The following is a 14829-nucleotide window of genomic DNA, read 5'->3' as shown; positions in this document are numbered from 1 at the left end:
GTGTCTCCTTCTTACCTTCATGACATAAATGCAAAATGTCACATTCTTATTTTCTTTCGTGTTGAGGAGATACACTGCAAGTGTGCCGTAATAATTGTTTTATTATAGAGAAAAAAGTTTCACATTTGTTAATGGAGCATAAGAAAAGAGAGTTTGTCAACTTGATCTTTCTTTCTTTCTTTCTTTCTTTCTTTCTTTCTTTTTTTCTTTCTTTCTTTCTTTCTTTCTTATTGACATATAGTATTTGTACATATTTGTAGGAGTGCATGTGATATTTTGCTACATGCATGGAGTATATAATGATCAAGTCAGGGTATTGGGAGTATCCATCACCTCGAGTGTTTATTATTTATATCTGATGGGAACATTTCAAGTCCTCTCTTCTGGTAAACTTTATCTTAACTTCTAAACAGATACATGATTTTCTTCTCCAAGGATAATGACATAGATAAATTACCATGTGGAATTCTTCTTCCCTGTAAGAAATTGTTTTCTAATTATTAGCTTGAGGGTTTTTGTTATTTATATTATTTATGAGCAAGTGAAATGCATTTATAATGGTTTTTAAAATGTAATTGTGGCCCTTTTCTCTGGTATCTGTACATTTCACATAAGTGTAATTGGCCATTATTTGTTTTTGGTTTTCTTAAGGCGAGGAAGATCTTCTCAGTCCTCCTCAAGACACAAGCACAGGGTTAGAGGAAGTGATGGAGCAACTCAACAACTCCTTCCCTAGTTCGAGAGGTAAGCTCCAGTACCTGCAAGGGACTCAGACTTACTGGAATTAGTCCACTTACTTCCATACCCAACTGATGTGTGGTGTGTATTTTCCATATGGAAGTCAACATATGCCATCGGAATGCAAATTTGGGTCCACTGGTGAGATTTTATTTTTAGGTGTGAATTTCTACTTTGGAGTATTTTGATTTGAATACCTGTGAAATCAAGATGTTTCCAGAAATGAGAATACTACCTTGTATTTATCAGCTATTTTACTTGCTTCACACATTAGTCTGAAGAGTTAATTATGAGGTGCCTTTTACTGAAGAGCAATTATTATGTGACTTTTACAGATGAGGAAAGTAATGCCCTAATGTGTGCTTGCAGGGACACACAGCTATTATGTGCTACAGCAAGGCCTACAACATGCCTGGCGAGTGGTGGTGGTGGGAATTCTGACTCACAATCTGATGCCCTTTATGTTGAAAAATTGTATCTTACTCCATCATTTAAATATAAGAACAATTAAATCTTCATAGACTAATTTATTATTTTTTACCTCAATTGATGGAATACAGGCTTTATAAAAAGGCATTAATATTATTTTTCTTTCTCTCCATCGCTTTGACCTTGTGTATTTTGCCCCTCATACAAAGGCAACATTTTACCCCACCCCCCCAGATTTTTCCCACTACCCTCCATGAGCTTCAGATGTCTTGCTTCATCCAAGGAGATATTTTGCTTCTGTTGCTAGTTTCCTAGGGCATGTATTTTGGTGTATTGCCCTCTCATAAAACAAAGTCACTGTCCTACCTCCCTTCGGTCAATAAAAAGAGTGGCAGCAGTCATCACCTGTGATCAAATAGAAGGAAAGCCCAGAGAAACAAAAGGGAAAAAAAACACAAGGCTTTGTGGCCAGTGATTGGCACCCCTAATGGGCAGCCTGGGAGGGCAGGGAAGCAGGAAATTTGGGCTATTCGTTCCTCTCCATAAGGGCAATGTGGAGGGTGTTTTGAGTAGTGTGTTTTTCCTATCTTTTTGTTCAGTGTCAGTTAACAATGGCCATTTCCTAGCTATTTGATGTGCGAGTGAACGTTGTGCACTGCACATTAAAAGCAATAATGTTCTGGTAGAGCGTTGCTAAGGAACCATCAGGGGAAGCTAATTTTAAATGTCTACACCAGCCATCTTTTCGCTGCTGAGCGCCTCTGATGTGTTGATTTTAACAGATAAAAGCCTTATCTGTCTTCCACCCACCTCCACACCCGCCACCCGCCACCCCCATCCCCATCCTGATATCTTAGACTCCTCTCGCTAGATGTCATGATTCATAATAAGAAGACCATATACAGGCTTGGAAGAAACAAATGCTCTCACCTTTATCCTCATTACTTTGTCCTTTTACTAGCACCTGCTGTGTACTAGTAGAGGTACTAGGGATACAAAGAAGAAGTGACAAGTTTCTTGCCTTCAAGGTACTGATGGTCAATTGGGGATGCAGAATTCCAAAGAAATTCCAGTCACAATGCAATCATATGATTGCTGTGTGATCCTGGGCCCTGAAACTGGTGGCTTGTGTACCTGCTCTGTGGGGGGTTGGTGGCTGCTCTTTTGCACCCTGGACATTTCTTCCACGTCTAAACAAAAGGATAGCAGAGAAGAAGCTACAGCAATGCTCATGGCTCTGCTTCCGCATAGGCAGCCTCGCCTCCCTAGATCCCTTTTTGTTCCTGTATCTCTGATCCACCCTAATTAGCTTTAAGGTGAAATCCTTTGCACCATCTCCCTGCACCCCTCCTTTTAGAGTCCTTAAAGCTAGATACCACATGGGTGTGGAAGAAGCTTCTTGGAAGACTAGAAATATACCTCCTCTGATACGGGATTAAGGCAGTTAGCATCTCTGATATTGATTTACTTACTTGTATGGAAACTTGGGAAACTCTATTCAGGCCACCCGTGTAGTATTTCCTAAATTAGTGCTTATGGAAGAATATCATCCCCTAAGTGCTGATTTGAGTTCTCCAATGTGGGATAAGGAGGCCTTGTCTGTGGTACCAGTTCCATTAACTAAACTTTCTACTTACTCATTCACATCCTGGTGGCCCGAGAAAATTAATTCATATTCTTGAAAAAAACCCGATCGAATAAACAAACAAAAAACATAACAAGAGAGTAGCTAAGGTGTTGGAAGATCTGGCCAGTCTTTCAGTAGTGCTGTGATCTTGACATTTTCTCTTATTTTGCTGCTTCCAGCTAAATTAGGCCTCATTTTATAGACCTTTTTCTCCCCAAATTCAAATGGATTAAGAGTTTCATCATTGTAAAAATAGGCTAATTATAAATTCACTCTAGTGTTTTTTGGATGCTTTATTTCTAACTAAAAGCATTTTTTTTTGAATTTTGAAAGAATGGGGTGTGTGTGTGTGTGTGTGTGTGTGTGTGTGTGTGGAGAGAGAGAGAGAGAGAGAGAGAGAGAGAGTCAGGTTTGGTGGGAACATTTTACCTGTTGGTAGGTAAGTTAGGCTGATGTTGAACAGAAGTTCTTGAGAACCTTAACATCTCAAGATATAGACTCTCCCAAATGGAAGAGCCTTGAAAGGTCATCTTAGCATCTTTGACACTCAGAACAGTGACTTTCGACCTCTTTTGACCATTGTCCATGTAACAGAAACATTTTACGTTGCAAACTGGTGTAAGGATATAAAAAAATTATATGTGTGTTTATACACACACACACATGTGTACACACCCATCGTATGCATATGCTACACATAATATGTATTGTCACATATGCAAAGATTAGAAACAAAAGTTTCATGAAGCAATATCTTCCATACTACATATAATGCACACTCTTTCTCTGTTTTGTTCATTTAAAAATAAAATGCTGATTGCAACCCACTAAATTTATTTTCTGAACCCCTGGTTTAAAAATACTGATCTACCTGATGTCACTTTTCCTTGCCCAGGTGAATATTTTTCCAAAAAAATTAATTTTTAAAATTTTTACCATGAATGTTTCTAAGACCTTGCTAATGTCTTAGAGGATGTTACGGTTTTATTGTAATGCTGCCATCCATGTTCCCATTGTTGCGTTACGAAAAATGAAGTTCACGGTTGCTACAGCTGTTTGAGTAACTCAAAACAGATGTCAGAGCCAGAGGTCAGACATTTAGTGGAAATGTGCTATTAAATACCACCTCATGGTTTACTTAACCCTGCTAGATAATTGCCCACAGAGGAAAAGCCTTTTAAAAAAAATTATGTTTTTCATAAATATAAAATATACAGATAGGCGAGTTATTGTGTACTTTAAACTTACAATTTTCTTTGTTGCCCCTTGCCACAGAGTTGGACCTTAAGTTGTTAGCTAATCTTTATCTTTCCTTTACATAAAGAGCACCTGGAAGCCCAGAGAAGTTAAGTACCTTGTTCATGGCCACTCAGCAAGTTAAATTAGGCCTCTGATCTTATCTCAATGGCCTTGCTAAACTGTTAACCAAGTTAATAAAGGAATTGCATGCTTCTTCATTTAGTGATAAAACGATAGCCAACATTATCCTGCATAATCGACAATATAAAACTGCAGCATGTTCAAGGTGTGAATGTGTGCACATTTAGCTTTGTGATTGTATCTTTTCTGATTAATCTCTAGATATAGTTAGTTGTTCACAAACACTTGGAGAGTTTGAGTGGCTCAGTGTATATTTACACACTGGACAGTAGCCAATTTCTATCTAATCTATTTATCTACCTATAATCTCTTCCTCTGTCTGTAAGTATATGTAGAAGTTAAATTCCAATGTAATAAAAGTCATTATCTACTACAAGACACTTTCTCATTCTCTACCTTCTACAGGAACACTATGCAGGTAGAAAAAATAATAGATATAATTAAAAAATAAACCCTTAAGCGATATGTCCGTAAGTCTCTGATCTTTAGCAGCCTAACAAAGATATTTTTATATGTATGTACATTGACGAAAGAAATGCTTTCCTAGTCAGTGGTATGGTATTGGGCTCTCTAAAATGAGGTGCTACTTTGTATAGATTAATGAGTGATAGGATCCAAGATAATTTCTTAGTGCAGTAAGACAGTCCAGAAAGCAGTTGGCAGTGCTATGTGGGTATTTCTGCTGCCTGTACAATCTCTTGCCTACTGACCTATGCCGCATTATTTTTTTCCCCAACAGCCCATGCCACCCTGTCCCTCTCCTACCATCCCCTCACAAATGAGCCCACATACATTCTGTCAAATGCCCCTAACTTACCAACCCAACAGCTTTGTAAAAGCTGCCATCTTTAAAAATGTAAATCTTGCTCTGTGGTTCTTTTATGGAAAAACAACATAAAGAACAAAGGCAGACGGAAGCATCATATGCCCTCTTTCAGGCACCATTCTGTTTCCTATCTGCTTCCACAAAGGATTTGAGCACTTATCCCTTTACACCAAAGACTAGCAAACTATATACAACCCATAGGCCAAATCTGGCCAGCTACCTGTTTCTATAAAGAACGTTTTATTGGCACACAGCTGCGCCAACTCATTTACATGTTGTCTATAGTTGCTTTCTCACTACCGGGGCAGAGTAGTTGCAGCAGAGTCGAATAGTTGTGATGGAGACTGTGTGGCTTGCAAAGCCTAAAATATTTACTATTAATATCTGGCCCTTTACAGGGAAAATTTGCCAATCCCTCATTTACACTATTATTTTGCTGTCCATTCTGACTCATTACACATACACAGTCACAGGCTTCAGTGCTGACCAACTTTCAGCTCAACAAAACTGTGATTTTGAATTGATTTATACATTTATGTCCACGTTCACCGAAGAGCCTGCATGTTTCAATATTTAAAGTGTAGCCATTTGAATCTTCTTTGACTTGTAATGAAACAGAAATCCTAAAAAGGGACTCATTCCCCCTTAACTTTTTTAAACTGTCAGTGAACTAAGATAAAAGAAAGTAAAGGCACAGTAAGAAACAGTAATACCTTGCAATTTTGACTCTGAAATAATGAATTACCATCAATGATGTCAAGTTCACACTGCCTGTGGAAATTAGACTTTTCTAGACCTGACCAAGGCCTTTATTTAGACTCAGGGCTCCCCCAACATACTTCCCTTTTCCCTCGATTCATTTCCTGCCAACATACCACATTGCCAGATGGACACCCTAACTGAAAGTCTGAGGAAACTCATTTCCAAAGAATGTATTTATAAAATAACATTTTTATCTGGCACTTGTATATATTGATTTATTTACTGGTCAAGAACTTTTTAAAATGTTACAACCAAGTACCCTCTATTTTATCAGTGTAGAACTATTCCTAATACAGTAGAAAACATTACTATTATTATTATTATTATTTTGAGATAGAGTCTTGGTCTGTTGCCCAGGCTAGAGTGCCGTGCCATCAGCCTAGCTCACAGCAACCTCAAACTCCTGGGCTCAAGCCATCCTCCTGCCTCAGCCTCCCAGGTAGCTGGGACTACAGGCACTCGCCACCATGCCTGGCTAATTTTTTCTATTTTTAGTTGTTTGGCCGATTTCTTTCTATTTTTAGTAGAGACGGAGTCTTGCTCTTGCTCAGGCTGGTCTCGAACTCCTGACCTTGAGTGATCCACCCGCCTCGGCCTCCCAGAGTGCTAGGATTATAGGCGTGAGCCACCACGCCCGGCCTAGAAAACATTATTTGTTTTCAACTTTTTTTAAAAAATGAAAAGAGGAGCTTCCTTTTGTACTATGTCAGTGAGCACATTGGGACCCAAGTGATGAGGGAGGATTTTGGAAGAGACTAAGGTTAACATGAATCTGGGAGGTCCATTTTACATAAAATATGGTTTCTGAGGAAGTACTTGAAACAAAACACAAATCATTTGCTGCTGCATATTCAGCAGTGACTGGTTGACACTGAGCTCTGGATATGGTTTATTGTAGAATGAATAAAGATATGCAACCTTAATCACTCTAAGAATCATAATTATGTTCTGAAACGAAATCATACAGCTTTCTAACAAGACTGTCCTTTCCAAAGTTCTGAAGTTTTCAAAGTAGACCAAAGTTATAAAGTTTTCAAAGTGGACCAAAGTTACAAGCCAGAGTAAGTTAGCAGCCTTTGGTATCCAAGTTAAAGTGTAACAGTCAAGGCCAAGTTGCTTATAACTCAAAAGGACTCTTGGCCATTACCCAGCTGCTACCTCACCAATTCAGGTCAGCCAGCATTTATGAAATACCAATAGTGTCTAGGGTACATTATGAGGTACTGGGGATTGGGAGATAGGTATACAACTTGTGGGCCCTGCCTTCAAAGAGCTCATAGTCTTGTGAAGGAAGAGAATTAATCCTGCTACCAGACAGTATAACTATGAAGTATAAAGATTTTTAAAAAAAAAAAAAAAAAGAATAACAAAATGTCTTGCTAAAGGAATCAAAAGGAAGGGGTGAGTAATTCGTACTGGGATTTATTTGAGCCATCAAGGAGGAAATGATGTTCTCCTCCCTTTCCTATCATCTGGTATGGTCTATCACTGGTAACACTCATGGCTGAAGAGCCAGTACGCATTTTTCTTTCTCTTTTCCCTGGCTTGAGGAGCATCATGAATTCCTAGCCCTTACATGGTCAAGTTGCAGTTTTTATATCCTAAGAAATCTCTGACTCACTTAGGAAAATTCAGAAGGAGGACAAGAAAGGAGAGAAGGAGGAAGGGAGGGAACAGGGAGAGGGAGGGATGGAAGGAAAGAAGGGAGGGAGGAAAGGAAAAGCCATACTTAGAAAACCTTTAAATGTATACTAGAAGTTTTGAATCCTAAACTTGAGCTTTGAAAAGTTCCTATGGAAAGTGTACCTCCATACTTCTCCATTCCAGACTAGTGGTTCCCCAATTGTTTCAGGGCATTTTAGTGTTCTTGGAGTCACTTAGCATGGTGGGTCAGGGAGGAAGGGAGATACTATACAGGACCTCTCACAGCTCTGCTTTGATCTACTCTAAATACTGGAATTCCATATAAGATTGTTTTAGGAAGTGTCCTGTTGCTATAGTCAAATAGTTTGAAAACCAGTATTTTAGTCTGAAGACTCTGGAGATAAAAGGAAATTGCATGCCCAAGACATGCTAGGTATGGTCAGAGGCCCCTACTTTTCTGTCTAGTATTCTAATTATAAATACTGTCATAGAACACTTTCTCATCAGAATCTACTTTTCAAAAATAAATACATACATACAGATGTAGGATTCTATGAAACAAGGCCAGTGGGTCTTTTAGCCATTCACTCTCAAGGCTCCTGATATTTGCTGAATTAATGAGGAGGAAGTTGAAAGCTCATTCTTGGATCTGGCTCTGTGGCTTGCCCATTACTGGAACTTACTTCTTCCCCTCATCTTTTCTATTTCCTCAAATGTCCCCAACCCCATCATGGACATACTCAGCTTCTACCAAGAAATTCTCCCAAGAGGATGGAGTCCACCCTCTATGCAGGGTTCTGCCTTGCATTTGGGGTGCAGACTTTTGGCACACAAAGTCAACTGCTGTTTATGTTTCAATGTGCTGATTGTCAAGTCGAGAATGAAGAGAATCTGAGATTTTTGAATATCAAGCTTGAGTTGTCCTTAAAGACAATACCTGATTTGTCAGATTTTTATTCTGTGCCAGTTTTCATCCACTTGAATTCGTGAACTCTATGGATTCTATAAATGACGTCTCCTGGATCATGTTATCTGTTTATACTGATTTTAAGTGTATGTAAAGATTATTTGACTAGATGTGTCTTTTGGGTTTTTTGTTTGTTTTTTTTTTTTTTCAGAAGGGAATAAATCAATTGTCATCTCAACATTTGTTTGGTAAAAGAAGTAAATTGGTATGAAACTGTATATTTATGCATGTTTTTTTCCCCTTTCTGATATCTCTGCCTCTTCCTCTCTCTATTATTAAAGGAAGAAATACCCCTGGAAAGCCAATGAGAGAGGTTAGTGAGATTCAGGCTCACAGCCATGGCTTCTGTCTGTCTCATCCTGCTTTCTGTGTTTGGCATTTGTGTAAGAATTGTGTGCGTGCACGCGCATGTGTGTATTACACATTGTGTCATCATTTAAGGATGGTAGTCACCTCTCCACTTGTAGTTCATGAGGACCATTCCTCAAATGTTCATCTTGTCATCACCATGACGACAGGACCAGGGTTTGGGGGAGCAGGAATCTCTTTAAAATGGCAATCCTTTGCAGTCTCTAGGTTGGATTCCTACAGTTCATCATCTGTTGCCATTTGCAACACAAACACAATCTTCAAAATAAATTTAGACTTGAACATAATTGATGAGTCATAAAGCTTTCTTCCACTTCCAGGACCTTAGCATTTTCTGCCAGAGCCCTTGGTTTTTAATTCTTCTGGGATGACTTCATTTTTCTTTTGTTTTCTTTTTCCCTGGTTCCTACACTCTTTCTTTCCCATTTTAGCTAACATTTTTCAGCACTTACTGTGTGCCAAGCATTGCTCTCAGCAATTGCCATCTTTTTTCATCATGTAATCTTCATGGTAAACCTATGAGGTAGGTATTCTTATTAACCCCATTTTACAGATGAGGAAACAGTCAATGAGAGGGTAAGCCGTGTGTCCAAGGTGACAGCAAGGATTTGGATCCAGGTAGTCTGGCTCCAGAGCCACACTCTTAACTCTTATGCAGTACTGACATGTTATAAAATGCGATTTGAAAGGCTTATGTCATCTCAACTTGCCTTTTAGAAGACACTCCTTTATATTTGGCATTTGAAGCCACATAGAACAATAACCAATTAGGTTAAAACATTGAATGTTAGAGTCCTAAGCGTTTATTAAATGCCTGTGTATGGGATGAAAGGGGTAGGGTGCACTAATTGTGGTTTGGGGTTTTATAGTGAAAGATGCTTCTTACTCCTGTTCTACCAGAAACATTATCTCAACATTGAATTACCTAAGTGATCATTGGATGACAAAAGTTTTTAGTGACAGCCTTAGTGAAACAAGATTGTCCTTACCAAGAGTTTACTGTTAAGGAGGGGAGAAGAAGAACTATCCCATGGGATGACAATAATATATACTGTTCTGGGAGACAGGTTGGATAAGTGGAGAGTCCTTCCTGTATGAGAAAATTCTGGATCCTTAGCAACAGGATGGACTAGAGTGGCCACTGATTCATTTAAACATAAGGAATCATACCGAAAATTCTGCCAACACTGTGCCATGCAAGTCTAATGAATGTAATGATCCTTCCATGTATCTATGCCAGTGCTTGCTTCTAAGGCTTTGGGCAGTGGGGTCCCAGGGAGGGAGTGGTAGGTTAGGAGGAGAAATTGAAGAAACCTGAATCTGAATCTATGAAGCATTGAATGCTCCTGACAGTTTGCCTGGCTCATGTACTTTGTATGTGAGACTTCCTGGGTTCATTCTTATGGTAAGTGCCCCTTAAAATTCATTTTAACTTTTTGTGAAAAATTGCACCATACTTTTGACTACTCTAAACATGTTTCATTCATGGATGAATTTTAGAAAAGGATTGCACATATAATAGAAGTCATATAGACATTTGGAGACTTACTACCTGAGATGTATTATGGTCAGATAAGGTTCCAGAAGCTAGAGAATCAAAACAATAATGACTTTTTTTAATGCTATGAAAATACTCCAAGTGTACAGTAGACCAGATTTTTTTTTCAGAGATTAAATTATAGAGAAGAGAAGATAAGCGCATTTCACTGCAGTATTCTGGCTTTGCTTTGGCCAGTTGAATGCTAACCATTTATTTGGGAAATGTATTTTTTAAAAATAGAGTGCCAGATTGCTATTGAGGTTTTGAATCTTTGCCAGAAAGTCTCAATTCCAATCACTGCAGAAAGCAACTCCCTCAGGCAGTGATGGCGTGTGAGACTAAATGTGCTGCAGTTGTCGCCAACTTGGAAAAACGTACAACTGCCCTAATGTTCAACGCATGGTGCCTTTGTGTTCAATAATCCTTGCTTAAGAATGGATTAAATTAATACTTTTTGTGGACATATTTTTGTGTCAGCTTGTGCCTGAAGCTGACTGCAAAGGCCTCAATCCTGGCCGTTTTCAGTGCCTTTTGCACTTAGAGTATGAGATTGTAATTTCAACTTTAGAAAAATCTGTCAGGTAAAATGAATGACCTCACTAATGCTGTGCCTTACACAAATGGATAATAGAACCAGGATACAAATCTACTTTCTATATCCATGTTACAGTGCAGTTTTACACCTCCAATAGACTGAGGTACGATTCTTTGGGGCAGTATTTTGTCAGAGACAGAATTTTTTTTTCAGGAAAAAAACCTCCATGAAAAAAATTGGACTCATTATTTTGGTGAAACAAGTATTCGTAAATGAAGTAATGAAAGGCATAATATAAATATGGTGAGGTGACTCTAAAAATTCTTCATTTTTATAGCATAAGGATGACCACAAGGTCATTTGTGAAAATTTAAGTTTAAACAGGTTAAAAGCCACCCAACATTTTATGGGAGTGTGTGTGGTATGTTAAGAATAATGAACCTCTGTTTTCCCTGGCAAATTTTTAAATAGCAGATACCCCTAGAACTTACGCCTCTTGAGAGACTCAAGAATTTTCCTTCCAGGTAGTAACTGAACACTATTTCAAGGAATAGAAGCACCACTTGGCTATATAATGTATAAATGCATTTACTTGTTTTATTATCTGTTGAACTTCAGTCCACATCCCCTAGCACATAGTCTAAAAAGGCACTTTTTGATTATCAATACAGTGACAGGAAAAAAATGAGTTTTTCCCTTTTTTGTTTATGTTTTGTAATACATTTTCCAGCTCCCAGGTAGACTATAATATAGTCAGATGTGGGTCATGGGAAATAGTTAGAATTACATTCAGGTATCAGATTGTAAGGGTCTTGGATTTTGTTTTTACTGGCTTTGTTAATAATTGTTAAGATTGCTGGTAATTAAAAATTTACAGTTAGTCCATCTATTTTCAGTTATGCATGAATAATTGTGCAGATTTCCCAGGGTTGCTGAGAAGTCAAAAGTAGATACAAGGGAAGCCCTCCAGCCTGGTAGCATCAGATATATATTTGTATTCTGAGCTCCAAGGAGCAGCAAAGATCCCCCTGTGTCTTCCTGTGGTTTTTATGCCACAGAAAAGCCAAAGATGATTTCAGTTCTTCACTGAGGGCTGCCAAACTATTGGCCTGCTTTATAAGTAGTACATATGCTTTGTTTAAAAAGTTTTCATATTTGCAGTCTCAACCAACATCCAAAGTGACTTCTTTAAACGTAATTAGTTCTCAATGAAACTGCACTGAAAAAGCTCAGAGAGATTTACAAACTTGGTCACCTTAATATAAATGCCTGAGTGGCATTAAACTTTTAATAAGTCTCAAATTGATCTGGTGTCATCACTGTTTAAGTGCCTGCCCATGCATCCTCTTTAGATCTTCTCATATTTTTAAAAAAAGGATATGTCTCTTGAAATAAACATTAGAACAGAATACCTGCCTTTATCTTTAATTTTTATTGGGATTTTAACAATTATTATGGGAATCTACGAAGTTGATACATGGCAAGGTAGTAATAGCCTCGTAAAGCATTTCAGTTCCAAAGGCAGTACTTGAAGAGTAGAAAGATTTACCAATGTCCAAGAATTAAAATTAGCCGTATAAAAATATGGGACATTATGTCTCAGATTATCTTACTCTAGATCTGAATTTTGCTACGAAATACCCAGGGACATTGGGTACTCTACTCTTAGGCTCCATGCTGGGGGATTAATGCTAGGTCATGCCACGTTATTATTAAAAGGCTATTCTGGTAGTTAACCTTCATTTAGGAGGAGATCAAAGATGGAGTCACAGGATACCCAAATCCATACAGTACATGTGGGTCATATTATAATTAGGCTCTAGAGTAATTTGGAATGAAAAGTGATTTTTATTATGAAGCTTCCTAATTCAAATGTTAATAGTATACAAAAAGGTAAATTCAAGAGTTTATTTTTCAACCCAAGTAAAAGTAGAGAGAAAATATCACCTCCACCATAGCCTCAGAAGTAAGCCAACAGCTTGAAATAGCCTTTGAAATGAAAATTTCATGGGGTGATGATGGTGGCTGTGATGATAATGGTGATGGTGGTTGGGTGGTGGTGATGGTAGTGATATTGGAGGTGATGGTGATGATAGTTAACGGTGGTGGTAGTTTGATAGTAAACAATACAAATAGATAGTAATCACTCATAGCAAGGTAGAAAAGGCATATCCCATCATGTAATATTTCCATTATGACAGCAATCTCGTGCTTATCCATGGAATCCTTTTGACATATGATATTTACATTGGGATGATGAGTACACATTATTTGACATTTTTTTTTCATTTAAATGACACCAGTAGCCTGATCCAACATTAAGCTGATACTAACAACATGTAATGGCTTCATTAACAAGGCTTTGCTTCTTCCTGGAAACTGGTGAAAATCAAACCCTGTTGTGTACACCCACGATGCAGCTTCTGTGTTGTCTTCACCCAGAAATGGGGAATGATTTCCCAAACGGCAAAGAATCAGGGTGATGATATCGGCCCCCTTTGTAAAGTCTTTCTTTTTCTTTGCTTTCCAGGACACAATGTAGGAAGCCTTTTCCACATGGCAGATGATTTGGGCAGAGCGATGGAGTCCTTAGTTTCAGTCATGACAGATGAAGAAGGAGCAGAATAAATGTTTTACAACTCCTGATTCCCGCATGGTTTTTATAATATTCATACAACAAAGAGGATTAGACAGTAAGAGTTTACAAGAAATAAAATCTATATTTTTGTGAAGGGTAGTGGTACTATACTGTAGATTTCAGTAGTTTCTAAGTCTGTTATTGTTTTGTTAACAATGGCAGGTTTTACACGTCTATGCAATTGTACAAAAAAAGTTGTAAGAAAACTACATGTAAAATCTTGATAGCTAAATAACTTGCCATTTCTTTATATGGAACGCATTTTGGGTTGTTTAAAAATTTATAACAGTTATAAAGAAAGATTGTAAACTAAAGTGTGCTTTATAAAAAAAAGTTGTTTATAAAAACCCCTAAAAACAAACACATGCACACACACACAAACACACACAAACACAAACTTTGAGGCAGCGCATTGTTTTGCATCCTTTTAGCGTGATATCCATATGAAATTCATGGCTTTTTTTTTTCTTGCATATTAAAGATAGGACTTTCTCTACCACCACCAAATGACTACTTCGCATTGCTCTTTTGGGAATTGTTAACTGAGTGGGGCTGGCTGTGGGTTTTCATTTTATACATCTATATGTCTATAAGTATATAAATACTATAGGTATATAGATAACTAGATAAGAATTTCTATAGATGTTTTAAATTTCTTCTTCAAATGTTCCTGCCACTGTCTAATGGAAAGAAATTGCTTCTAGTTATCCAGGCTTACCTGCTTGGTCTAGAATGAAATTTTCCCTGGAGCCTGAAGCCAGGAGGAAACTACCACACTAAAACATTGTCTAGGGCTCCAGATGTTTCTCATTTTAAACTTTCCACTGACAACTAGAGTATTGAATTTTTTTTTTTAACAGGAACGTGAATGAATACACAGGACTTATTATATCAGAGTAATCCGTTGTTGATAATATTCAGCTTCCTGCTGCTGGCAATGCCATGATTTAGATTTAATGATGCTTTGGTGGAAATCAGAGAATCAGAAGATATTTTTAACTCTCAAGCAGTAGGACGACAATGGTAAGGCTAGAGGGCTACGAATTCCCAGCCAATCCCTGTGAGGAAGCAGGCCACTCTTGAAATAGAGGATTGGATGAATGTTCATAACCATACATAGAGATCTCTATAAGTACAGCTAAATTATTCTGCCTTCTTCTCACTGTCAAAAGGAAGTAGGTGGTTTGGTTTTTGTTGTTTTAGATTATTTTTCCCCCATTGCAATGAGTTTTTAAATGCCGCAAGACTTAATTTAAAATAACCCTTAGGAAAATACATGTAAGACGATAGCCCCATCACATTGTGATACTGATAAATATCAACCCAGAAGCCCATGAACTGTGTTTCCCTCCTTTGCATTTCTCTGCAAGTAAT

General features: G+C 37.9%; 1 protein-coding gene across 1 annotated transcript in view; it reads left to right on the top strand.

Moving 5' to 3' along the window:
• The window catches only part of DMD (dystrophin), a 2517447-nt gene extending 2503532 nt beyond the window's left edge, over positions 1-13915 (top strand). Inside the window, exons 76-78 of the mRNA XM_012638704.1 lie at positions 652-744; positions 8655-8686; positions 13348-13915. Coding sequence (XP_012494158.1) covers positions 652-744; positions 8655-8686; positions 13348-13359 — 137 coding nt within the window. The 3' untranslated portion in view covers positions 13360-13915. The remainder of the gene's footprint in view (positions 1-651; positions 745-8654; positions 8687-13347) is intronic.
• Positions 13916-14829: the final 914 nt, after the last annotated feature.

Source organism: Propithecus coquereli, unplaced genomic scaffold (genome assembly GCF_000956105.1).
Source record: "Propithecus coquereli isolate 6110/MARCELLA unplaced genomic scaffold, Pcoq_1.0 Scaffold132, whole genome shotgun sequence".
In the NCBI taxonomy this organism is placed as follows: Eukaryota; Metazoa; Chordata; class Mammalia; order Primates; family Indriidae; genus Propithecus; species Propithecus coquereli.
Note: the sequence above shows the minus strand (reverse complement) of the source record. Positions and strands in the feature narration are given on the sequence as shown.